Source organism: Micromesistius poutassou (genome assembly GCF_964030765.1).
Source record: "Micromesistius poutassou genome assembly, chromosome: 13".
NCBI lineage: Eukaryota > Metazoa > Chordata > Actinopteri > Gadiformes > Gadidae > Micromesistius > Micromesistius poutassou.
This window is the reverse complement of record NC_140283.1, coordinates 10,869,834-10,897,545: the sequence shown is the minus strand read 5'-3', so window position 1 is coordinate 10,897,545 and position 27,712 is coordinate 10,869,834. Positions and strand designations below refer to the sequence as shown.

General features: G+C 42.6%; 2 protein-coding genes across 2 annotated transcripts in view; both read right to left on the bottom strand.

The window, feature by feature from the left end:
• Positions 1-17,311, bottom strand: part of lrp5 (low density lipoprotein receptor-related protein 5) — a 37,273-nt gene extending 19,962 nt beyond the window's left edge. The window contains exons 1-11 of the mRNA XM_084476745.1: positions 17,081-17,311; positions 11,818-12,018; positions 9,533-9,749; positions 8,819-8,887; positions 8,190-8,318; positions 6,686-6,882; positions 6,243-6,374; positions 3,389-3,477; positions 2,956-3,174; positions 2,769-2,857; positions 2,475-2,646 (exon numbers count right to left, since the gene is read on the bottom strand). Coding sequence (XP_084332871.1) covers positions 2,475-2,646; positions 2,769-2,857; positions 2,956-3,174; positions 3,389-3,477; positions 6,243-6,374; positions 6,686-6,882; positions 8,190-8,318; positions 8,819-8,887; positions 9,533-9,749; positions 11,818-12,018; positions 17,081-17,168 — 1,602 coding nt within the window. The 5' untranslated portion in view covers positions 17,169-17,311. The remainder of the gene's footprint in view (positions 1-2,474; positions 2,647-2,768; positions 2,858-2,955; positions 3,175-3,388; positions 3,478-6,242; positions 6,375-6,685; positions 6,883-8,189; positions 8,319-8,818; positions 8,888-9,532; positions 9,750-11,817; positions 12,019-17,080) is intronic.
• Positions 17,312-18,755: 1,444 nt separating this feature from the next.
• On the bottom strand, positions 18,756-27,485 carry cUnh11orf24 (chromosome Un C11orf24 homolog). The gene is made up of 3 exons (XM_084476720.1): positions 27,338-27,485; positions 26,193-26,508; positions 18,756-22,241 (listed from the first exon to the last, which is right to left on the bottom strand). The coding sequence occupies exons 2-3, from the start codon at positions 26,362-26,364 to the stop codon at positions 21,238-21,240; spliced, it is 1,176 nt and encodes a 391-aa protein (XP_084332846.1). The 5' UTR covers positions 26,365-26,508; positions 27,338-27,485; the 3' UTR covers positions 18,756-21,237.
• Between the last annotated feature and the right edge of the window lie 227 nt (positions 27,486-27,712).

The following is a 27,712-nucleotide window of genomic DNA, read 5'->3' as shown; positions in this document are numbered from 1 at the left end:
CAAGAGAGGTCACCACAGTTTTTGCCCAACTGTTTGCGTGTGTGTGTGTGTGTGTGTGTGTGTGTGTGTGTGTGTGAGAGTGAGAATGGTGTGTATGTGTAGGTGTATACTGTCCTTAGATTGGCTGCTGGGTCTCATCATTATCAAGGACAGTGTTTTAAAAGGAGGCCGTAAGGTTTTGCAAAGCAATGTCATTCATCGTGTTTCATGCAGCAGAAAGGGGACAATGAACTCCAACAAGACCTGAAACTAAATCTCTAATTGTAATCTTTATTGATAGACTCTCGTCTATGCAATTATAGGGAGGGATGGTTGGAAGAATGTCAAGAGTACTGTAGCATGAAGTATGCTGTCCAGTAAAGCTATTTCAATGTCAAATGTTGATATCAAAAGGTGCCGTAAGTACGATTTAATTTATTTAGAAGTGGAATAGCTATTAGTGAGTGAAATGCTTTGTGAGGATTTCTGCTCTGGTTGACCATGCCTGCTTCTGTATCAGGAAATTAATATGTTAGGGCATCTTTAGCCTGATTGGTTCTGGGAATCCATCTCGCCTGTCATTCACAGGTGCTTGAATACAACACTTCTCAATGGAGGAGAAACGGAGGGACGGAGGGAGTAGAGAGCCTCCCTCTCTGCTCCCACTCTTTTGGTTGTTTCAAAAATCTTGATCTCTCCTGCTCTCTCCCTTTACAGCACTAAAATCCTACCTACAGCACCTTTAATGGGTAAATCAAACTGCTCGATGGTGTTTGCATTGCAGCTTAATGACCACACATGGATGCTTTTCTCATGTCAGTTGATGGCGGATTCAAAACCTGCTAAAGTTTTCTGTGTTGTTCTCATACAGGTACCCATGCAATGTGTAGGAAGATTTCAGAGGATGACAATTGCAACTCAATTTCACTCCTGTAGTTAATGTAATAGATTACACAGACCAGCAGCAGTGGACCATTTTAAAGGACAACCATAATAGTAATGGTTGTTCTGTGAATTTCAATCTTCTATCTAAAATGTTAAAAATACAGATAATGTATCAGATTGGCATCTGATACATTATCTGTATTTTAACATTTTAGACAGAAGATTGGATTGGAAGCTGGACAGACATACAGACCGATAAAAATACATTGCAAAATACCTTATTACTCTGCCGAGTGAATGAATGTGCCATGTGCAATAAATCTGCATAATCGCACAACAAAGCAGACATTTTGTGTGTGTGTGTGTGTGTGTGTGTGTGTGTGTGTGTGTGTGTGTGTGTGTGTGTGGGTGTGTGTGCGTATAAAGAAGGCAATACATCCATCAAAGTGGCCAACAGAGACATACACACACAAGCTCTCTCTCTCACACACACACACACACACACACACACACACACACACACACACACACATACACACACACACACAAGCGGGCACACACACACACACATCTTTTCAAAGGAGGGGGTCTGAGTGCGGCGACTTCAGAAGCTATTTTCTTTCACCATGAAGTGGGGTGGAGGAGGTTTTGAGGTGGGAGGGGTGGAGTTTGGGGTGAGGGAGGTGGCAATTGAAGAGTCGGATTTCTTAAGAAAAAAACTAAAAAGAGAGTTGAAAACAGAACAAGAGGGGGAAAAGGAGGAGAGAATGGCTATGAAAGAACTTCACAATTCACTGGTTAAATGAGAAATAGGCCTTAGTCTGCATGTCAGTCATTTATCATTCCTTACAATGTTAAGTGGTTGATGCCATTTACTTTCTTGCTGGCATCCCCAGCAAATATTTATACATTAAATAATTATGTATTTGAACACTTTCCAGTTCAAAAAAACATGTGACCATCAGTGTGTGCCCTTGGATATTTAACAAAGCCTATGAGGTTCCCAACTATCTGAGCCATCTCAGTCAATGACAACACGCCTTCAGCTTCACAACAGATGGACTTTGAAATCCACACTCATGCCTGCATGACTTCAATATGAACCTTCCCTTTGAACACGCAACAACACACACACATGCACACACACAGGCAAAAATAATGCATACATCTTCTGCTCAAATCATTGCAGCAACAATAACAGTGAGAATCTCCACAAAAGGGCCATTAACATTTGTCCTTCCAGCCTTAAACAGATCATAAGGGAGTGGGGGATGCAGAGCACGGAGAAGGGAGGTGCCAAGAAGACAGAGAGATAGACAGAGATCAGCACTTTTAAATGGTGAGAAATGGAAATTCAGCCAGTGATCCATGACCATTGCATTACTAGAGGTGTGGGCCCACTTCCCCTCACTGCTGCGTGGTAAACAACGCGGTGGTAACAATGTGGTGGAACTGGGATTGTATCCACAAGTAACTCCTAACCATTCGGCCGTGAGGACAACCCTGCTAAGGTTACCTTATCCTGGAGGGAAATTCAGGACACCTGGTATGAATGCAGACATTGGTACCAGAAAGTACAGGAAACAAGTGCTAGCCCAGCAGGAGCGTACCTCTATCTTGTCTGTCTTGGCGTCTCCCCAGTACAGCTTCCCAGCAGCGTGGTCTATGGCCAGCCCGTTGGGCCAGCCCAGAGACGTGTTGAGCAGCACCAGACGCTCCGATCCATCCAGGTTGGCTCTCTCTATCTGGGGTCGTTCGCCCCAGTCGGTCCAGTACATGAAGCTAGAGGAATACGGAGAAGGAGTGGTGAAAAATGTGTATGTGTATGCAGGGAGGGGATACGTCCTCGAAACACCAAAATCAATTTACACAAAGAGACCCGTCCAAAGAGCACACACACTTACCCACTGACAGGGTCCAGGACTATCGCCCGCGGTTCATCCAGATTTTCAGAAATCAGAATCTTGCGGGAGGTTCCGTTGAGCCTTGTGACCTTTGGATAGCACAGGTTGAGATGCGTGTGAGATCACAGTATGACGTGCGAAACAACCGTGCTTACCCCCAGAGCGATGTCGAAACCCAATACTGTACCTCGATCCGGTCCGTGCCTGTGTCGGTCCAGTACAGGTTGCGGGCCACCCAGTCCACGGCGATGCCGTCGGGGTGGTTGAGCTCCGTGCTGACCAAGGTGGTGGCTTCGCTTCCGTCGATGCGGGATCGCCGGATGGCCTTGACCTCGTCGTCGGTCCAGTACACGTGACCGTCCACGGGGTCGTAGTCTATGGCGATGGCGTGCCGGATGTCCTCGACCTGGGGCAGGAGACAACAGCAGCCCGTGGTCAAGGGAGTGTGTGAATGTGCATGTGCTGCTGCGCACATACTTGGTAAGCACTATGCCCTGTTCCAAGTCCTTTACCTAGCAGATGTTGATTCAACTTTCAGATATTAGTGTGTGTGTCTGTGTGTGTGTGTGTGTGTGTGTGTGTGTATGTGTGTGTGTATGAGTGTGTACATGTTTGAGCACCTGTAGCACGATATCAGTGAAGTCGGGCAGGTCTAGGGAGATCCTCCTCAGGTCGGTCCGCCGGGCCAGCAGCAGAACCTGCTCCGCTCCTGGACAGAGTATGATCAGCGACAGCAGTTAGACACATGCTTCATGTCTCCTGGTCAACTGGGAAATGCACACTATAAAACGCCTTCAGCATATGTTTTCTCCATAAGGATTAAGGAGCATCTTGGAGTAATTCAATAAAGCAAGGAAACTGTTGGAATCCATCTTCTAATCATACAGAAGTACAACAGGTGGTGATTTACAGATGTAAGATGTTAAACCACATATAAAGCCTAAATATGGCATGTTATAGCACATTATAGCATGTTTATAGTGGGAAATATGAGATTATTTATGACAGAAATAATATAAATGTATTTTATATTATATTGTGCAAAAGAAAATATATAACCTGAGGAGATTTATAACCTGAGGTGTTATAGCCCACATAACCATCCACCCATGCCTTAATTTATCGCATTAATCAATCAAACTTATTGCAAATGATTTTCCCTACTACCAGGTAGTCTGTGGAGATCCATGGCCGGAAAATCTGGACCCTAGCTGAATCTTTTAATGAGGGCATTAGGGTGGAGGCCAAGGGAAGCAAGTTCCTTTCCTTTGCTCAAGCAGTTCCTTTAGACCGCTGGGTTTTCACATTATTTATAATTATTATACATCATTTCTAATCCTTTTCAACAAAATGTATGCTTGCAATGATTTAAGTACATATATATTTATATAGTACAGCTTTAATAAGTTCTTATTTTGGGCATAGCCAGCATAGTCTATCCTACAAAAATGTTCACATATTTTATGCCAATACAATGGCAATAAAAAGGCAGGCCCAAGGCAGGCGTGACATAGGCTTGGGTCTGGTGGACATTCTGTTTTATGTCTTAAAACAGTTCAACTTAAGGACAAAATTGAGTAGTCTACTGGATAGGCTTGCAGCCCCCATGGCGCGGTGAAAAGGGGGTTGGAGAGAGAGTTTCACGGGTTTGAGTGTAAAGATTTGTTTTTTTGTCCTGGCCAATCAAAGCACAAAAACAACCTTCCCAAGAACCCTCTGGAGGTTCTTTTGTTTTGCCGCTCGGTCTGATTTAGAGGGACCAATTATATCACAACACACACACACACACACACACACAGCTTTAGCCTTTGTATTGGCTCTGACTATGTTATATATCATTTGGTTCAAAGCACTTTCTCCCCAGCCTTTCTTTTCTTTGTTGTCTCTAGAAGTCACTAGCCAGCTAATACATCTACCTCTGTCTATCTCCAACTCCCTCTCCCCCCATGGACACCAGGAGTGTGAGGGAAAAAAATGCTTTGAATGTTTGCAGGACAGATGCAGCCCAGCTAACCAATCAGAAATGGGCATTCCTGATGCCAATCAGATGTGACATAGACAGAATGCTGCCGTCTTTAAACAGAGCCACTGGACCGAGGGCGGAATAAATGAACATTGCGAGAGAGGGAAATGGAAGGCAAAAGAAAGAGGGAGGAGCATTGGCTGTGATCTTCTCCTCGCTTCACTCAACTTGAGCCTTAAGAACCCCCCCAACACACAAACACACACACACACACACACACATAAAATCATGCACACACACACACACACACACACACACACACACACACACACACACACACACACACACTGCCACCACAATAACAAATGCCTTCAATTTAACCAGCCAAGCACAACAAATTAAGAGGCCTGGGTGCTTGCTCATTGTCATTCACACACTTAAACAGCACACACACACACACACACACCCCATTTTTCAACAATGGGGTATTGTTGTGTTAATTGTCAACAGCAGCTTTCGGATTGGACTACATCGCTCATTCAAGCACAATACACTCACATAGCCTATAGGAAACACACACACACACACACACACACACACACACACACACACACACACACACACATACACATGCTTTTGTGAGCTAGGCAAAAAACCGTCTAATTGTTTAATTACTGTGGGATCAATATGGCTGCTGATCAGTTTTTGTCAGTTTTGGATTACAGCTCTGATTAAACAACTCATTAGTTAGCAACACTGTATTGGCAATGCTGCTCATAACGCATTCATTACAATGAGATACATAACTAATCTATGCAAAATAATGAAGACAGACGCTTGTTGCAAAATTACATAAAAGTAATTCAACCCCCTTTGCCCCCCTTTGTTACTGTTGCTACGCCTGTCAAGCATGTGAATATTGTGCTTTGTCCACAATATCAGTGACAAATATTCCAATGGCAATAATAGCAACTTTCTGGAATAAGTAGAAAAAAAGCCCTAGAATATGCATTTGAGGGCTACACCGCAATTTCATTTGTCGGTGCAGTAATGTGAATGTGGAGGGCCTTCAGAGTGAGAGAAAAGTTCAGCGCCCCAACGCAGGGGTCATACACACACAGCTTGACAGTTCACGTGCAGGACAAACATATACAGCAACATTAATGTTCTCTCACAGCGGGGTAAGTCAAGATATAGTTTTATTTCGGAAAGCTTGAAATGCCTCCCGCACCTAGTTACGGTTGCTAACGTAGGATTGGACAGTGGCCTTTCTATGGCGGGGCTTAGAGGAAGGTCAGCTCATCATAAATTACTAATTTGACACACCCCATCTTTAGCTCTCCTAAATTCAATTGACAGTAGATTGATGATCAATTGAAAAAGACACATGTGATTTAGTTCCGGCACCAGTTTGCCTCGGTGAGTTTATGGGTGCTGGTTTGTGCGTGACTTTTTCTCTGTGGCTTCTTTTAAGGTTGGTTCGGGAGAGCGGTCGCTGTGATTGTACGTACCAGGTTTGCACGTTTTTCCATCCTGTCTGAGCTGCACTCCCGTGGGGCAAGCACAGCTGTAGAAGGGCTCAACTGGAGACAACAGGCAGAGGTGGCTACAACCACCGTTTCTGTCACTGCATGGCGTATGAACTAGAACGGTGGTGGGGCAGGGGGTAAAGACAGAGAAAGGGTATGGAGAGAGAGAGAGAGACAGTCAGAAATAGAGAGAAAATACTTAATTGGAAGTAAAAAGCAATGGAAAATCCTATTTTTTCAGCTATTAGTAAAAAAAATAATCCTAAAAAGGCTTGACATGGTCATATTGAGCAGGAGTGTTTTACTATCCCCTGAACTCTACTAAACGAAGCCCTGTGGTGGTGGAGGACCGGTACCTCCCCAGTGTCTGGTGTAAGAAATACAGCACAGGAACACACACACACACACACACACACACAACATACTGTAGGGTTGTCTCTGAGGTCCCAGCACTTGGATATCCATGGGAGAGTAAATGCCGTTCAGAATCTCCCGGGCCTCTGCTCCGTTGTGCTTGTTGCAGGCATGGATGGAGCGTGTCTGCCAGTCTGTCCAGTACAAGGTCTCCCCAGACAGCGTCAGGGCAAACGGGTGGGTCAGGGTGCCCTCCACCACCGGCTCACTGCGTGGGGGGCGGGGCACATAGTCATACACATGTAGAATGTCCCCAAATTACCTTATATTTAGTTGACCTTGGATTAGTACCGCGATAACTTACATTTTTGGTACATTTAGTAAATGTGTATGCCATGCGTATACAGGTCAAGCTGAGCTTTGGATGTTTTCTTGACTTTGTGTACGTGTGTGAGTGTGTGCGACTATCTCGCTCAATGCTTACAACCTGAACCCAATGCCTGATACACACAAGCACATTTAAAGAAACAAGCAAGTGTGTTTTATTGATATAGAATATCAATAAAGCTGAAATTTGCCTGCATTAATCCTAATTTCGGACCCGATCAAAAGAGAGCTATCTGTGGTCTTTCATTTATCCTCAGTGTATTTTACTATACGTAATATTTGATGCCTTTTGACAAATACACAACTGCATTCAATATGGTATATATGTATGTATGTATGGATGTATGTCTACTCTGTACTGTTTGGCAGCATGTTCTGGGTTTGTATTCATGTGTACCATCAACTCTATACTATATACAATATATACTTTTACAACTTCTGTCGATTTATTGCAGAATTCTCCACGAAGATGGTGGTTATTATGTTACTATCATCCAGCCTATTTGCCATGTCCTTTTAAAACATCTTACGTTTAAATGTTTAAATACACTCAAACACTCAATCATAGTGTTTTAGTAGACGGTGCAAGGAAAGGTTTTAAAAAAAAAAGGGTGGGTCCAAAATGATCCCAATGAACCTTGACCAGTGGCTCCCTGGCCTGTCTGCTAACTGCTTCTCAAAACAACTAGAGACATGTTGTAACTCTTGAAAATAGGGCTGAAGCGCTTGACAAATTTGGAATTGAGAGAGAGATAGAAATGGTAAGGGGCTGTGCAATGGGCCAATGTATGTTATGATTGGGGCCTCCATATGTTTTTGGTTTGGATAGCTACCCCCACCACCATCTCTCTCTTTCCGTCGTAATGTCAGACTCACACTACCGATTTAGTGGATGTGTATGGGTATGTGTGTGTGTGTGTGTGTGTGTGTGTGTGTGTGTGTGTGTGTGTGTGTGTGTGTGTGTGTGTGTGCGTGTGTGTGTGCATGCATGTGTGTGTGTGTGTGTGTGTATATTTTTCTTATTTCAAATGAAAGAATAGCTTTGCATTTTGCTAAATACCTATGACTCTTATATCTTGTTTTCCGAAGAACCTGAGAACTTGAGAACTACGAGAACAACCCGTGTTAAATTCCCATCAGAAGGCACCACAGTTCAAGTCAGAAACAGAGCACCATAGAGAATCTTACCGTGCAGATCCATCTAGGTTAGCTTTGTGGATGAAGCTGAGCTTTGCATCTGCCCAATACAGCTTCTGCTCCACCAAGTCAATGGTCAGACCATTGGGCCAGTATATCTCTCTCACCACAATCACTTCCCTGGCAAAGGAAGAACAAAACAATCCAAGCATAGCGTCAGTTTCAAAGCATTAATTGACCACCATGCCACCAGCACATGGTGGCATGAGCAGGGAGTCCTGGCCAGCATAAAATACTCCCGACAGCAAAAAAAGAAGAGCAGAATTCAACTTAATGCATATTTTCATTGGTTGGTTCGGTGACAATTCGGCAGTAGATTTAGATTATTCTCTTCCCGCTATCTTTTCAATTGAGTCAATGAAGAAAGAAATGCAAACATGAATGTGTGCAACTTCTAAATACAACTTTGAGGCAACAACATAATAAAGGGACATTACGTAAAATCACACATAATGTGTGTGCACATTTATTGAAAATGGAAGGACGGTATGACCGTAGGGTAAGCGGCATACAAAAAAACTTATTTAAGGACCCATCGTCCAATAGCAGGAATAGAAGGGAGGAGAGACTAAGGAAAACGTAGTGGATTTGTTTCTCCAGTCAGGTCTTAATCACAGTACCTGTTGCTGCCATCCATCCCCGCCCGCTCGATCCTGGGATCCTCCCCCCAGTCTGTCCAGTACATGGAGCTGGAACACACAAGAGACATCTTGTTAGCATCCATGTAATGTTTGAAAACACATTACATACGTCAAATATATTAGGAGATGAGTTTGAACTAAAGGAGAGGGGTTAACCTTCAATACAGGTAAAGTGAATACATAAAATAAGTAACCCAAGTTTACCCTAGTTTTTTTAAGGTGACTACTTGAAATACATTTGTGTGTGTGTGTGTGTGTGTGTGTGTGTGTGTGTGTGTGTGTGTGTGTGTGTGTGTGTGTGTGTGTGTGTGCTTGCATGCATGCATGTGTGTGTGTGTGTGTACTTGCATGTGTGTATGTGTGCGCGCGTATGTGTGTGTGTGTGTGTGTGTGTGCTTGCATGCATGTGTGTGTGCTTGCATGCATGTGTGTGTGTGTATGTGTGTGTGTGCTTGCATGCGTGTGTGTGTGTGTGTGTGTGTGTACTTGCATGTGTGTATGTGTGCGCGCGTATGTGTGTGTGTGTGTGTGTGTGCTTGCATGCATGTGTGTGTGCTTGCATGCATGTGTCTCATTTCTATAATTTGGCATGGGTTTGTTTCCATTCCTATGGACTATTTGTAATAATTGTATGTAAGAAAGAAGGAACATGATGGAGAGAGGAAGCAGAAATGTAAATATATTAATTTTTACCGGTGGGCAGGGTTTAGAGCTATTGCCCTGGGCTGGTCCAGGTCTTGCCAAAACAGGACTTTCCTCGAACTTCCATCCAGATTGGCCACTTCAATCCGATTGGTTTCTGAGTCCGTCCAATAAAGCTTTCTGCCCAGCCAATCACATGCCAGGCCGTCTGGACTATCCAATCCTGATACAACAGCAGTCTGGCCGGTCCCGAGTGCTTCCTTAAACGCTTCAGAGAGAAAAGAGAGACCAGATGAACATGTGGGGCAGTGAGAGTGAAAGAGAGACCAGATGAACACTTGGAGCAGTGAGAGTGAAAGAGAGACCAGATGAACATGTGGGGCGGTGAGGGTGAAAGAGAGACCAGATGAACATGTGGGGCAGTGAGGGTGAAAGAGAGACCAGATGACACTTGGGGCAGTGAGGGTGAAAGAAAGACCAGATGAACACTTGGAGCAGTGAGGGTGAAAGAGAGACCAGATGAACATGTGGGGCAGTGAGGGTGAAAGAGAGACCAGATGACACTTGGGGCAGTGAGGGTGAAAGAAAGACCAGATGAACATGTGGGGCAGTGAGGGTGAAAGAGAGACCAGATGAACATGTGGGGCAGTGAGGGTGAAAGAGAGACCAGATGAACATGTGGGGCAGTGAGGGTGAAAGAGAGACCAGATGAACATGTGGGGCGGTGAGGGTGAAAGAGAGACCAGATGACACTTGGGGCAGTGAGGGTGAAAGAAAGACCAGAGTGCGAAAGACCTTTCACCCTCACTTGGAGCAGTGAGGGTGAAAGAGAGACCAGATGAACATGTGGGGCAGTGAGGGTGAAAGAGAGACCAGATGAACATGTGGGGCAGTGAGAGTGAACACAGGAACAATCAAGGCAAACAGCTGCATGTGTGCCATTGTTAAACACATCAAAGGAATTTGCAAGGCGAAGATCCTGCATTCAGAAATCTCTTAAACCAGCCATTTAGATTTTATTATCAGCATAGAGACCAAAGCTACAATCTGATGAGAGTAATCAGCTTGCCCAATCTGCCTGTATGCAATAACAACACAGCAGGGATTTTAATGTATAAAACCTGAATCAACCACTAGATTTAATTATGTCTAATAATGTTCTTGGCCATAACTAATGGGAAATATATAGACTCACAGATAATGTGATACACTAAATGATATCTTAGGTTGCCAAGTTTGATCTTAAAAAGTATTCGTTGAGAATCATCATAGCAAAATAAGAAAAGGTTGATGTACAAATACGTTCACACACAGCACGGCAGAACAATCAGGTTGTAGTGTAGTTATTCATATGTTCATATAAATAGTAAAGTGAAAGATCCGGACCAACATTGTGTTGTGTTCTTCTCAAATATTTACTTTGGTGTACAAGAGCATGCAAAGGTTGTGTCAGTGTTGTGCACAACCATCACACTTTGATCTGGTCTGGTGAGCAAACACAGAGTTTGCACCAGTCTATAATACAACAAAGAGAAACTGAATGTGGGTTGAATGGGAACCATTCACCTTTTGACATTATCTGAGAATTGTTAATAGGTAGATGGCAAGCGAAACGATGTAACATTAACAGTTATCAACAGTATATGTATAATATATGATTGAACTATTAATGATTAAGTTAGTCTATTCATCTGTCTGAAGTTAAAAGACCAAACTAGTCTGGGTGATTTAACTATTGTAACAGTCTCTCCTGGCTTCACTAAAACCTCTGTTACCAATAAAATAGTGAAGGGGAGATGACGGTGGAGCAGCCTTACAGAGTGAATAAGTGAGTAGGGGTGTGGAGCAGCCTTACAGAGTGAATAAGTGAGTAGGGGTGTGGAGCAGCCTTACAGAGTGAATAAGTGAGGAAGGGTCTGGAGCAGCCTTACAGAGTGAATAAGTGAGTAGGGGTGTGGAGCAGCCTTACAGAGTGAATAAGTGAGGAAGGGTCTGGAGCAGCCTTACAGAGTGAATAAGTGAGTAGGGGTGTGGAGCAGCCTTACACAGTGAATAAGTGAGTAGGGGTGTGGAGCAGCCTTACAGAGTGAATAAGTGAGTAGGGGTGTGGAGCAGCCTTACACAGTGAATAAGTGAGGAAGGGTCTTGAGCAGCCTTACAGAGTGAATAAGTGAGGAAGGGTCTTGAGCAGCCTTACAGAGTGAATAACAAGTGAAGATGCTTGCATTAGTAAAAGAGCAGCCTTACCGGGTGAATAAGTCAAAGAGAATGGACAAGCAGAGCATCCTTACAGAGTGAACAAATCAACATGAGGGATTTAAGTGGAGCAGCCTTACAGTTGGTCGACTGGTTCCAGTGGGTCTGTTTGATGGCCTCCTCGCTGACGTCGGTCCAGAATATCAGGCCCTCGGCGTACAGGAAGTCCACCGCCGCCGCGTCCTCCAGGTCGCTCACCACCACTGCCGACTCGCCCCTTGCACCCTGCGCATCCACCAGACGCACATCGCGGCGGTTGGCAAACAGCAGGAGAGGCGAGCCTAGGAAGACAGGAGAAGGGGGAGAAAGGAGGACGACGCTTTATTTCAACTGTTTGGTCAGGTTTAGCTCCTCGAAGTGCTGCTGAGCAACTGCCTGAAATCTGTGGTCAATATAACGTCACAGAATGATCATATAACATTAACAAATAGAGGACCTCATTTCTTGATCAGCGTCTGTTATACTGTATCTCTCCTCCTGCAACTGCAACCACTGTTCTACTTCTGATGTGTTCCTAGAAAGCAGCGAAAGGGAGTATGAGTGATGTGATCACTGTTAACTTCCTTTCTAGAACAGCTCATGTAATTATGTTATTTGTGTGGTATAAGGCACCCAATATGATTGGCCATCGGCCAGTGCTGATTATTCTATTCTCTATTCAAGTTTTCAAGAAAAGTAAACTTAAAGAGACATGTGTAAAATCTGTGCCTCTGTCTGTTGCTAACATTTACTCAGCAGAATTGAAAATACAACAACATTGCGACCGCCTATTGTCTTGTCATGGCCCTTCCCACTCATTGTGTTTGCCATCATTAACAACCAGCAGCAGAAACCCACCCCCTAGACAGAGTCATGTCAAAAGCTGTGACAGTTCTTCATTTCTCTCCACCTCTCAAATCTGCCTATATTTATCCCGGTTTTACCCTTCTTTTGGTTGTTTGCTTCCTTATAGATGCAGTTAATTTTGAGCACAACTAGTGCCGTGGGGTATGGAACGCTTGTGTGGCATAACTATCACAATAAAGTAAACACAGGACTCCAGCCCGGACCAAAACTTTTGAAATACAATGTAGCAGATATATGGTGAAATCAAATGTAAAAAATATGGGATACAGATATATCTAGATCAGTTCACTTACAAAAGAAGCAAAATAAATATTAGTAAATTATCTTACACATCTTCACTTTAACTCTGCAACTCTGTCGCTTTTCCACTATACAATGTCTAACATCATCTCAGAATCACATCAAGAATATAAAAAAAACTTTCTGTACAACCAGCAGTACCTGTAAATGACACCGTCAGAGTGACTTGACATCAATCCCTCTCTCATCAATCCCTCCCTCTTTAAGAATAAAAATAATAGCTGTCGGAAGCAGGCGGCTGCAGCCCCAGCTACTGACACGCGGCCTGTGGTGAAGGCTTGTGGCGAAGGCCCGGCTGGCACGGTGGTGAGCTTGGCACACAGTTTGGCACATCTCCGAGCCAACTCTTAATACCCTCGGCCTAAAGACACACCGCCTGCCAATGCACGTCTGTGGTCATAGCTGGGTCCGATCAATAAATTAAAAAAATTAAAATCGCTTGCCTATTTTGTAGAGTTGTCTTTCTACAATAAAATGCTGGGAAGCAAATGGGCTATTTGTGACCAGTGTAACCGTACACTCACAACTTTTCAACTTTCTTGAGCTTTTGCTTGTGGGCATATGTGGACAAAATGCATTTTATATGATTACATTTATGTGTATCCAGATTACAGACATTGTTCTGTAAGAGTAAAATAAACATTACCTGGCTTCACCTCACAGTCGTGAACATACAGAAAAATGTATGTCATTAAGACAGTGAGTGCTGTAGGTGAGGTTAGAGCCAATATTTTTGATTTTTTTTGCTCACAACAGCAAAAAGTCATAATCCTGACATATTTTAAAGGCCTTATATGTGGGACGATGTGAGCTCATATTAGGTAAATTCTACTATTAAGTGCATATTATACGTGGAAAATGACAGATCAAGTGCAGTTAGGCTCTATGCGCTCCAAGATCAGGATTTGGAATACAAGAATGTTGTGTCCCACACCTGGAGGCCGTATGTAGGCCTAATGTGATTTTCATTGTAGATTTTCCCCAAGAATGATAAATGAGGGTTAGAATGCCTGACATCCATAAAACAAAGAAGAAAATCAACCCACCTTTTAAGCGTGTGTTTGCACGTGTGTATGTACAGCGGAGGAGTTCAAGGGATTCTTTAGGGATTTTAAGGGATTTACCATCTGGGTGCAAGAAGGATACAAGAAGGGACAATGGGAGTGTGTGACACTAAAACAGTGGTTTAATGTCCCCACCACACAGACATACACACAGAAGCACAGCACACATATGTGGTCATACTTTGCAGAAGCCTAACCTGGAAACCTCCCGGTAATATGTGGAGGAAGGAAGAGATTTTCTCTGCACCTCCCCAGTTGGGACAAGAAGAATGTGCATGGCACGCACGCCGCACATAGAAATGCAATTAGCCAGTGTGCATGAGTGGACTTGGAGAAATAAGGTGGTCTAGATTAGAACTAACTTCCTCTTTTTTTGCCTTCCTGTGCCCTCCTCCATACTCCAAACTATCATTCTTCAACACTCATTCCTTTATATCTTTCCATTTCTTCTACTCTCATTCCATTGAAATCGACCTCCTACAGTTTTTCTCTCTTCTTCTTTCCCAGTAAGTACAACAATCTCCCTTTCCTTTCTTTCTTTCTTTCTTTTTTTCTTTATTTCTTTCCTTTCTCTCCCTTATAAAACTCAAAAACAGCAGCAGTGTTTCTGTTCCACACCAGCACAAAACGGAGACAAAGCAGAATATGTATTTGATATCTTAAGCATACGACCCCTCTCCACCTGAACACACACACACACACACACACACACACACACACACACACACACACACACACACACACACACACACACACATTTCATTTTACAACATTAATCTCATCCTATAAGCCTATGGGTAACCCACCCATTGTCTATAACATATTGTTAATTGTTGCCCGCAAGGTTATCACAGTATTTCGGACACTATGGTGCTATGGCTTCATTGATATTTGCAGATCCAAGCCGGGGGATCTGACTGTGTTGAGTCATGTTATAAGGGGAATCAGTTTGTTTGTTTGCACGTTTCCACCTGTGAGAAGTAGTGCATAGAGTGATCAAACAAGAGTTGACAAATTAAACAAATATCAAGCCTTTGTAGCAGGATGCGTTCAAGATCACCATTACAGCGTGGTCATTCACGTTCTGTGAATAGGACGGGAAGTGCAACTTGTGCCGAAAGTGTTCACCACTTCAGGTTATGTCCGGGTACCAAAGGAACCAGGTGGAGCCTCTCATAATGCCATTTTTCTTTTTGCTGCAATACGTGCACTCACAGAATATCAGGCTTTTGCTGATTCAAACCGTGCTTGGCCAAACTACTTCAACACACACACACAGATGTGATGTTTGCTTGGTCTGCTTGACTAGAGGTTACACTACTTCACTGCTTTCGACAGCATGTGTGAAGTGTGCAGCATGTGTGAAATGTTATATTTTCATGAAGTGCATGAATCCTGTGATCTTTCCTCCCAACATTCTTTGAACATCAAACAACAAATGTAAATACTTACTCAAGGACTATGACATATATTCGTCCCTGACCATAACAGCTAATGAATGTCCATTCCAAACACTCATCGCATTATACTTACTGTACTTGATTTGTTCACCTTGATAGCTAATAAAGTATGGTTCACTCTAGTTTGGTGTGTGACGTGAGTGAATCTGATCTATTTGCTAAATAAAATAGCATGCCTTTTAAATTGTCCGTTGTTCAGGCTAGGTGATACACACACATTTGGAAAGCTATGTATTTTAAAAGGCAGACCATACAACATAATCAAATTTCCTCCTGATCTGGAGGGAATATTGTCGCCCTATATTCTATCTCTAATATTCAAGTGCAAGAGTCTATTATCACTTTATTAACTCTCTTGGATAGTCTTGTTGCTTTGATCCATGATTAAACACAAAGGTATGTGTGTGTGTGTGTGTGTGTGTGTGTGTGTGTGTGTGTGTGTGTGTGTGTGTGTGTGTGTGTGTGTGTGTGTGTGATGTGTGCGTGTACTCTGCAGCTGTGAGGTATGCACTATAATGGTTGTTTTCAACGTTTTTTGTTAGTGTAATAAAGAAATGTCACTGATAAATGCACAATTAAAAGGATGCATTGGACAGTTGAAAAGTATGCTGTTAAATATTAAAAAATTATAAGTTATACTGCCGGTGAATCCAAAATTTGCTTTCAAGCCCAGTGTGATTTTTTAAGCATATAAAATAACTGAGTCGTGGATAAAGCTGCTTCAAAGAGTTATGCAAATCTGCACCGACCAATCAGTAAAATGTATTATAATATTTGTTCTAATAAAACATGGCTATATTTTTGTGATATGGTCTACCACAAATTTAGAGCCCTGGAAGAGTCCAGTATCTTCTTCAGATGTATGCGCTCTGGCAGTATTGCTTCAGTTTAGTAAGAATAAATACAAAGCATAGATATTTGCATCCATCTCTCAGACAATCTGGGAAAGGACTTTATTCCACTACGATGAACAAAATCCAAATCACCAAACAATCACAACACCAAAGGGTAGCCCAGATTTCGGGATGTATCGCTCGAAGGTCGCAGACCCGTTTATGTAAAGTTTTTAAACATGTTGAAAGATACATAAGCAAATGTATGTAAGGGAATGTGTGAATAGGCTATGTTATGAATCTACCAACAACGTGTCTTAAATGCATATACTCGCATTTTACTGTGGTTTAAGTCTTTTTTGACACCCGACACCGACCGCGAGATTATTAAAGATACTAAGGCCCGAGCGAAATGCCCCGACCGGCCAAATAGTTAGTTGATGCTCGCCATACACTCCTATTGACAATGTATGTTGGCAGTAAATAAAAGTACTTTTTAAAAAAAGAACCCAAGATGTAACTTGTTATTAAATGTCGCACACGTCACACACTTTCCTAGACAGTTCTTCGAGTTGCAGAACTGAGCCCGAGGAATCTAAAACCTTTCGACTCTCTAAATATCTGGGCTATGTAAAATAAGTCGCGCTGAGAAATGCTTATAATAACGTTACAACGTTTCACAACACATATTTTGATATATTTGCAGGTAGGTAGGTTTACAAAAAGGTTATTATCCGCACACAATCCCAGCACTACTTCCAAGTGTCTCCGAGGGCTCCATGTTCTGTTACCATCGTGTTGCTACCTTCGAAGGGTGCCCGAACAAACAAGTCAACCTACCGTGAACTATCCACACCAAGCAACTCCAAAGCAACACCAATTCCTTTAGTAAAATTCCCATTGCAAGTCGTCTCCACCTTAAATCCATATTTGGGACTCCATAATGAGCGTGGTCTACTCCTTGAGAAAGGTGTATAGTAGTCCACTCCGCTGTGAATGGTTCTTCAAAGTTTTATTGTAAGAATCCCAGCGATACTTTTTGTTCCGCCGACTCGCGCTACTTGTACTCCAGGCTGAGTGACGACCCAGCGTACTACACAACGGCAGGCGGAACTGACGTTTATGGCAAGCCATTTTAGCTTCGGCCCCAAACTTTATTCGCCCTATCCCAAGTCCAAGCTGGAAGAAATACACTTTGGTTTGGTTAATTTTGTTTTTTTTTCCAGAATAAAAATGTAAGATATTCAAGACAGAAGATACATAATTATTACTATTGAGAGTTGCATTTTTACTAGTAACAACAAGTTACTAACATATATTACCACTCAAGTAAATGGAAAATGATCGTTTTTAAACTAAATATCTCCAAAATTGGTTCAATATTGAGGTTGAAATGATTGTCACCAAACACACCAAATAAGACGTATATATGATATTTTTAGGATATTTTCTTATATCGATCCCAATGGACATGACAATAGCAAGACATGATTTAGGACTCCACAATTTAACATGCGTTATGATGCAGATGATTGTTATAATTACTATTAGGCAGATAATACAAATACTAATTTTAATAATAATAATGATTGTTATTATTATTATGATCAAAGAGGATCATCTCTCCTGTTTTTTTCTCCTTTTGGCGTCAACTAGTGGTTGAAGTCCACACTTTAAATTACCTCATTCACACTTTCCTACTCAGCATCAATGATGACTTCTGATAGTCTCTGTAATTATATGTTAATACCTGATAATCACTGTGTGTGTGTGTGTGTGTGTGTGTGCGTGTGTGTGTGTGTGTGTGTGTGTGTGTGTGTGTGTGTGTGTGTGTGGTTTATATTGCTTGCAACAGCATGAGTGGTTAAAATGTTGATATGGTCTATGCTCTATCTGAGTGGTAGCCTACCGATTATTGGATCCATGCTTTGGAACGGAAAAGTTCATTCACAAAAGTAATGTTAACTAACTACTAGTTATTAGAGGGTCAACGCCCAGGAAACCAATGCCTGGATTTCAGCATTCCGGTATTTTTTTCTCTTCAGCTTGAGACATGTCTTTGCTATTTCCAGCCAGATTGCTCTGGAGGAAACAAAAATAGGTTCTAGGTTTTATAGATACTAAATAGGTTCTCCTAAAGGTATGCCAGTGGAGATAATGTAGGGCAAGGTGTCAAGGTGTCTCTGGTCTCGTCCTGGACTGGGTTGAGGAAAGGAATATAACTCCACCTGTACTATAATATTATTTTGTAAATGAGAATTATACTGATATAATACTTCTCAGATAGGCCCTGATTGTTACTGTAATAGGCTAGTTGGTGTAATATTAGCAGCAATCATCCCAATCTAGCAAACCTAAAGACATACTTCCAATTATTAAAAATCCATGAATAATGAGCTGCCAAGTGAAATTATATGCGTAATATGCGGAAACATCTGTCATCGGTGCATTTGCACAGGAGAGCATGTATAATGTAATGAAATATCACAAAAAGGGATTCTCATAATTTATTTTTGGCAAATAAACATCTTTCAATAGTGCATTAACAAACACAATGTCAAAGTTGTTATGGCAATATTAAGACTTCAAGGAACTAACTGGACCGTCAAAGAAAATTCAATAGTGAACACATGAGCCAGTGTTATTCTTGGACATTGGCGTTTACATTTGCAAACATGAGCAAATATTAGTGAGTTAATGTTCATGAGACCATCCGGATCAATTAAGAATGGGGAAATGTATTGAAGGCTAGCATAAAAGATATCTTGAGGCTGCTTAAACCAGTCATCAACCACACACACTCCACACTTATATTGGGATAGAGGGATGAAATTCCTCTCTCACACTCGGTAGGTCTACCTTTTGATCATATCACAAATTGCTATTGGAGTCAATAATATTAACAAAGTCAAAACCCTTTGGCAGATGACAGGAAGAATAAGTCACACCTGATTTTTAATGTCTGAAAACCTCACACTTATGACACACAGGCAGAAATATATTGTAAATTTTTTCCAAACAGTATCAATAGCTGCAAACTAAACTTGAACATCCCACATAAACATACTTTCACATACACATACTCAGTCTTTACACCAGTATATCAATGTTCTTACATGGTACATGCAGAATATCAAACACCAGCTGATCAAAAACAGACCTTCACTCAGACACCAACCTCACTTTTCTGTATTGCAAAGATCTACAAATACTCAAGAATCAATAACACTAATGGATGATGGCTGTTATTCCTCTGGCTCCACAATGATGTGCTTCAGTCAAACTTTGTCGATGGCCCATGTGGAAGACTTAAATATACTGTATATCAATGAGAAGATGAAAGGACATTTTATTCATCTTGGAATTGGAGAGAAGCAAATGCACTTAATGATTTGATTTGTGTTTTCTGGTTGGTGGAACTTTTGTTGATGGATACAATAACTCAAGGCAAATAAAAATATTGAATGTAAAAATATACAACAAAACAAAAATGTAAACAAAGGGATTTCAGTCAGAGCTGGGGACATAGTCAGCATTACACAAGCAACATTCATTCACAAAGTTCCACCTGAAATAACAATTGTTAAGCTTACTCTATAATGCAAATTTGCTTTGGTGCATATTATAAACATTTTGAAGTTAGTAAACAAGTTCATAAACTAGTTTCTATACAGAATTATATAATTGTTTGCAAGTCTCCAGGCTGGAATGCAGTATTTGAAATGGTTGAAGGAAAAGCCTTTGCTTAATGTTCAATGAAATACAAAACCCAGTCAGAAATGTGGGTGAACATGTCCACAATACATAATTATGAATTAGAGTAAATATAGCTGTAGTGCATTATCAAAAATAAAAGGGGTTCAAATGTTACACTCTGATATATAGAGATACTATGTATAGACCAAACAACAGAATGGAAGAACCTGGAGGGAATCAAATTGAAATGAGCAGACGGATGCAAAAAACGAAATGGCGAGACATTACATTTGCATAAACCCCTATACCTTAAGGTCAACCTATGACACAACATCGTCCCTGTCAAGCTTGAGGAGCAACGCCGTGGGAGTACACCCCTGTGCATTCCCACCCTAATTGCACACTTGTTTGGAGGGGGACATTTGTTTGCAATGTCTCCAAACATTGCAACAGTTGGGATCACCTCATTTAACCGCTACAATCTTCCACATGGTGGTCCATCCCTCACTGTCCCGTCTCTATCCAGACCATACATACTTTGGCTATGAAAAACACAAGGTGCGCACATACACAGCTAGTGTGCAAGAGAACTGGAAAAACAAACAATTTCCCCAGTTGGCGTCAATACCTTTTAAGACTCAAAAATCCTTTTCGAAAAATACTTGATTTCTATCCATTGCAGAAGTGCCAATGATTCCTTACACTTAATAATTTTTACGATAGACATTTTTTGTGGTTGAAAGACACATTCCAAATTGTATCCTCTACATCAGGGTTTAAGTCACCACCAACCTTCAATATCCATCCGATAAAAATAGAAAATTGAAGCAGATGTATAATCAATGTAAACAAAACAAATTGGCGCAAAAACAATTTGTATGGTGTGTTGTATGCAAGGTATTTTTTGCGGTCTAGCACTACAACCTTTACACAGGCCAAATCCAAACCTGTTTATCAAGGCACCAGTTAATACAGCGACTATTGTCAGCACTTGTCCAAAACAATTTAATTTCAACTTTAAACATTAGCCTTAGTTACTTCTTCCGTGTCGCGATATAGAGGTCACCCCCAAAGAACCCTACTGTTATCCATGCTGCTTCCTCTTAAATGTACTCGATGCGTGTGATCTTCTGGAAAGAAAAATGGAAAGGGATCGACAATGCACTCATCATGTATATGCATTGTAAATCTGGGGTAGGAAGACCATGAACCCAGTTCCTGAGGAAAACTTAAGCCGCTCTTCCTTGCTGAAGCACTCTCAGCCCTCTTCAGCTCTGAGTAGCATCACCCCATTAGCATCCTCACACACCCGAATCAGTGTACATGCCGTTGATTAGGTAGTCCACCTGTGTGTAGTCCTTCCTGCGGTAGCTCTCAAAGGCCTGCGTCACAAACAACGCTACCGTGACCAAAAAGAAGAGCAAGCCGAACAGCAAGACGGCCAGTAAAGAAGCAGTGTCTGCCAGATGGAAAAGAACTGTAGTAGAGATGGGACTAACATCACTACTACTAGCATCAGCAGCAGAAGTAGTAGTAGTAGTAGTAGCAGCAGATAAAGTAGTAGTAGAAGTATCAGAAGTAGACAACTCAACAGGGGCACCAGTAGTAACTGAGGTCTTGGGTTCTAGGGCTGACGGAGGAGACGGTGAGGCTGGTGACTGGGGGCTCTTCTCACCTGTGGAAGTCATGGTTGACGTTGTAGTAGATGGAGTAGTGGTTGTTGTTGTCCGTGCTGGCGCTGCTGTTTGGGCTGATGTGGTTTGGCTAAGTGTTACTGCAGCGGGATTGGTGCTAGATGCAGTTGCTGAAACATTGGCCTCAGCTGATCCTTGCTGTGACAAAGATTCAGCAGTGTTGGTGGGCACTACAGGTACGGCTGGCCTAGAAGTGACAGTTGCAGTGGTGGCATTCGATTTATTGCTAGCATAATCTGAAATGGGATCACCTGCATAGTTAGGAGAATCTGACAAATTTGACCTGGGAATCAGGGAAGGCGATGTGGAGGCTTGGTCAGGCAGGTGTTCCCCCATAGATTGACTTGGTGTAAAATGAGCAACTAGTTTGGTGGCTGGTTTGGGAGATGACACAGACGTAGATTCTTTTGGGGGGTCTTCGGGTTGTAGAGCAACATTGAGCTGTCCTTCTTCTGTTGACTGGTTTAGTGGTTGGTTTAGTGTTTTGTCTAGTAGTTCAGTGTCATTCAATTTCAAAGACGATTTCAAAGACGTTTGGTCATTGGGCTCTGACACGTTAAGTCCGAAACCACGGGCTGGATTTGTGCCATTGTTGGGGAGAGCATCTGCACCTGGACAGAGGACAGAGAACAATAAAATGTTCAATCAATAACCTTGCTCAAAAATTGCTGAATCAATGAAGGAGTATGGCTGTGTCAAGCACAATGAGGATACATTAATAATATAACTCAGAACGCACTTGTGCATTCTTTAACTCTAATTGAATGGCATTCTGAAATGATTGACTTCGTTAAAACATAAGCAATTTACTTAAGATACATTTTTAATCAATTCACAAAAACACTCTTAACTCATGTCACCATTATATTAGTTAAGACTAGTTTGAGTTAAACTAGTTACATTATTAATTATGTGGCACAGCCAATGTGGCAAGTATGCACTCTGAATGCATTTAAATGGAGAGAAACATTGACCCAGCTCAGTTTTTTTTTTACATGAATGCATTTGGAAGTAGGAGAAAGTCCCCAGTATTATTAGTCAGCAGCCCTTTTTTGCTTTGAGGCACCATTGCGCCAAGTCAAATGGCAAATACAAGCAACCCCTCAGTCTTCCAAATGTGTCAAATAAAGTACAAAAAATGTACTGTTGTGTGTCCGTGGGCCACACATTGACGCACCTAGCCCTAAGCTTCCCTATGCCAAATTAAGGGCAGGACCTCCGCTTTTAATGGCACAACAATATATGAATTAAATTGAAACAGGACTTTTAGTAGCACTAAGGGCTGGATAATAGTAAACCTCTTGATGTATCTCACCAGTATAGGAGGACATGCCTTAGAGTTCCAAAGATGAGTTCTTTACCCTGTTAGGCACCTTAGCCGTACTGGCAATAATATACCAGGGTTACCTCTACCTCCTACACAAAACCTCTGCAGAAGGTAGACTAAAAAAGTAGTAGTAGTAAACATTTGCCTGTGCCATGTTTGTAGCAATAGAGGTAAGCCCTGGCTTGGTGGTCATATGTTTTGCTAATTTCATAGCAGGAACTGACTTATCTCAAGAAGAAACTCTGTCCACTAGCACCCCCCCATTCAGAGGCGACCTGCCAACCTGCCTCCTCGCGATTAGAGAATCATTAAACATGCCCATGAATGAGTACCTCTCCTGTGAGCAAGTTTTAAAATACTGCTCAGATTATATTGACAATTGGAGACTAACTCATGGCGATTACTCCCCTGCCCCCTAGCCTCCTCACTCCTGGTCCCCAGTTCTGCGGGGGTCATCCAGTTCTGTGAGCCCAGAGAGTCCAATAGACCCACAAGCCCTAGTCCTGGGTTGGGGTGGGGACACGGAACAGAGGGAGGAGGGGTGCGAAACGCCAACAGTACAGCAACCCCTACAGGAGGAAAGGACAGAGCCACTTCCCCCACCCCAGGAGGCAATACCCCCTTGGTGGGGGCCAGGCGTAAAAAGAAAAGATTGGGAAACCTCCCAGCTGGCAACCTGGGGCCCAGGTCCAAAATACCCGACCAGGCGCCATCGCCACCCCAACAACCACCTTGGGGGGGATTAGTGAATGTTCTAAAAAGCTTTGAGGATATACAGATAGACCCTTTAACAAAGACAGACTGGCCTCCATTAGTAAAATCCCCAGAACCTCCTGCCCAGGCAGGCTATCTAGGTAGCACAGTGGCGGTAGCATCCCAGGAAGCAGTTGATAAGATAATACAGGAACTTAACCAAACTAGGGACCCTCCCCAGGGGACTATAAATACGGGATGGAATCCAACTCTGGACGCTATAGAAGAGGAAAAAGTTCCTTTTACTCCTTTCCTAGAAAAAGACGTCCCAGGAACGTCCCCTCGGAGATCCTCCAGGTCGTCAGTGAGGGTCCCGTCTCCGGACAGGATCCCCTAGACAATGACATGGAGGATACGACAGAAGAATACAGAGAAAACAAGGACCTATACGAGCAGCGGCAATATGAAGCCCTCCAAAATAGCTTCATCACCGGTGACAAAACCAAATTTTGGTTCCACCGAGGGAATCCCCCTTTGTCCTCCTACCACTGCAAACCAGGGGAGAGGGTAGACCTAGGCCCATATGGAGAGGTACGCAATAGTTCCCCCCTCCTCAGGATTGCCCTTTAACCTTAACGCCCGGCCTACAGATGACGGCATTGGCCTGAAGGAAATAGTTATCCATGAGTGCCCCTTGACCATCCCAGTTAGGGAAAATCTTCAATCCCCCCTCTCTACCCCCACCCCCTATACAAAAAGGGGTGAGATCAACCGGGATTATAAAAAATGTTCTAGGTAGACCCCCCATACCAAGCCCAGCAGTACCCCCCAAGCTGCCCAGAGGCAGGCCCCTCCAGTACCTCCTAGTAGTCGCAAATCGTGACTCCAGCCCCACATATAGGCCCTTATGGAGACTAGAATCACTAGACCTAGACCCCCCCGACCAACCCTACCAAGATATGGCCCAGTCCCCCCTAGACCCCCAGGGGTCGGCAGACCCACTCCCCCGCCTTTTTGCTCCCTATACCCAATGTCCCCCACTCTAGGAAGAAGGAACCAGTTCTACCGGTTCCACTGGCAGAAGGATAACAATTGCCGCATCAAAGACCCGACGTGGTCCTTCCGCAACGCCTGTGGCCTAAGCTGTGGACCAAGGGGATGGCCGACAGTGGATCCAGAGCGCAAGTTCCTGTGGCCCCTCAGCAACATAACTGAGGCAGAACTCCTGATATCCTGCTCCGATCTTCTGTCCCACTCCATTCTGGCAACAACCAACCCACAAGGACCTCCCCTGGGGTATCCAGCCCGTTGCCAGGTGGCTCTATCGACATGGGCCCACTGGAAAACCACTCTGCATCCTGAAAAGCTTCGACGGGCGGATCCTAATCTACATCGAGGACCCAAGACTGCCCCTATCTGGGGAATCATCTACCCATCCTTCGATGGAAGGGCATAGGTGCGTAGGAGTATGTTGTGTGCCCGTGGGCCACACATTGATGCAAATAAGCTTCCCTCCGCCTAATTAAGGGCAGGAATTCCGCTTTTAATGGTACAATAATATATGAATTCTATTGAACTGTTGTACTGCTGAACTGCTGCGTCAGCACAAACTGTACCGACTACCTCTTAGAAACAGGAACAAAGCATATTTAGTTTATATCTAGCTTAACAGAATATTGCCCACAAAGGCTTAGGCTGTGAGGACAAACTAACAAAGCATATTTTGCTTAAAACTGGCTTATCGAAACACTGCCCACGCAGTCTAACAGACTCACTCATTGACTTTAGCGAGGAAAAAGCGTGTAGCCCTCTTACAAGGACCCCTCATGAGGATTTAGGCTCTTTTGAAGGACCACACTTTTCTCTATCTAAATAAAACTACCTTACTGTCACTGTGCCTCGGTGATTGACACACACACACACACACGGCAATGTGATTAAGAGGAAAACACCAACAAAACAAATGGTTCTGGTTCTTCATAAAAGATATAGTGCACTGAGACACCTCCCCGTATCTCTTATTTTCTCATCTTCCACAACCCAGTCACTAAAATCCAAAGGAAAGTTCTCTGTACGTGCAGGTATGTGAAATCAAACGGTTCTTGCAGCTGTTTTTCTTTAAGAAAACTGAAACAATGTGGGTTCTGTTAAACTATGAAAAAGTGCATATTTTTCTAGATCACCTGTCTATTAAACTGACAATCATCACCGATACAACCACCTTGTTGTTTGGCTTACATTGTACATAAAAGTTGGACCCATAATAACTTCCATGACCTAAAACCTTTTGTTTGAATAAAATGTGATTGTGACAGTGGTGAACCTGTTTATCACAGAACGTGTCAAAGTTAGTTTTTTTGCATTGAATAACAATAGCCAGACTGTTTTACAGTTAGAACATTATAATACACTTTACAACATGAACTCCTCATCCCTTACCTATCCATAAATAAATATTATTACATTTGAAAATGCTGGATCCTGGTATATATTATCCTTTATCACAGACAAGAAAAGAGTCATTCGCACATTATGCACTTACATGAAACGGTGCAGTTTTCTTCGTTTGGCGGGACAGAATTTCCCAATTTTGGTTCGTTCCTGGCTACTGCTGAGCAGAGGGAGGTTTCTGGGAAAAGCATCAGTAGCGGGAAGGAGAAGAAAAGGAGGAGGAGGACTGGAGGTGGCAGGAGTAGGGAGGGATATGAAGACATAATGGTGGACTTGGGGAACACATACACACATGCACACACACATACATACACCCACTACCAAGCACGCTTACATATGAGGCTGTGCAAGAGCAGAAAACACATTCACAGTGATTGTACAGTAAAATATATAACTGTACAAGTCACCTGCATTCAGGGGAAAACGGGGGAAAACAGGGGATAAAGGAGCAGCGGAGGGAGAGAAAAGAGATCAACACCATTTATCATCAATTGCAAAAAAAGTAAAGCAGAAATGTTTTACACGATCCCAATTTGGGGGTATCAGCCATACGCCATTAAATTGTGATACAGTTTGATATGGTCGGAAAAGGATAATGACTTCGAAAGCAATGTTGCAGTAAAGTTTTTAGATACTTAAGCTAAATGTGTTCCAAATAACTAACTTTGCAAATCTCCCACTAGTGCAATTATGTTTGTATTGGCCTAAAATGAGCGTCAAGCATGTAAATAACGACACAATTCCTAGAATAATAGGTTTCCATAGATGTTAAACAGTGTCTTCTTGTAGCCCTCCCTAAATGTAAACAACTAAAGGTTGAGGTGCCAACGTGGAAGACAACTGACAACCTAGCTAACGTCCTAGCTGCACTTCATTCTGCTTTAGACAGAATGAAGTTCAGTTCAGTTCACAACTTCACATGTAGTAAACTGAACTCTGGACCATCTTCTTTCAGCCACTAATGGGATTACTTTATGATCATAATAAAGTTATTAGTTAGCGTGAGCAAACGACTGACGATACCAAACGATGCTCAATGTAACAGCTATAATGCTAAGCTAACAGTTTGGCATTCCTCAGTGAACATAAGTCAATAAGCATTTTAAATTAACTCAGTTCACTGGTGGCTGTTTCTTTATTAGCGTGAACAACGTCCGAGCAGTGAAGTAAACGCTAACACGGAAACACAGCTAGCTGCTTCCCTCATGCCATCACACTAGCAGTTTCGTGACTTACCAGTTCTAGACCTCTGCTGTCTTCTGTTCACGCATTTAAGACCACATGTAATTGTCTCTGTCCCGGATTCTTACAAACATATCTACCACAATGTATGGTTATATGTTCCTGAGAGTGTCACCGTATTACTGGTGACCAGTTGACGCGAGGACAGAAGAGCAAGTGACTGTGGGGGACAGATTAGCTTGCACTACATTGTTTTACCAGGAGATGGCGTCAACATCCACCGAGATGAATCCGACTGCCAATAACAATTTGTACAAATAAAGTTCCAAGCAATGTCATCAGATTGTCATCCGATGTCAATAGACATCTGAAAATAATATAGATAACAAAATCGACATATTATGGAGACCTACCATTAATATAATTGAT

Excerpts from the sequence above, each read along its gene's own strand:
- cUnh11orf24 (XM_084476720.1), bottom strand. The coding sequence starts at position 26,364 with ATGTCTTCATATCCCTCCCTACTCCTGCCACCTCCAGTCCTCCTCCTC. Across the intron at positions 22,242-26,192 it reads AGAAAACTGCACCGTTTCAT|GTGCAGATGCTCTCCCCAAC; the intron begins GTAAGTGCATAA and ends TCCTCTGTCCAG.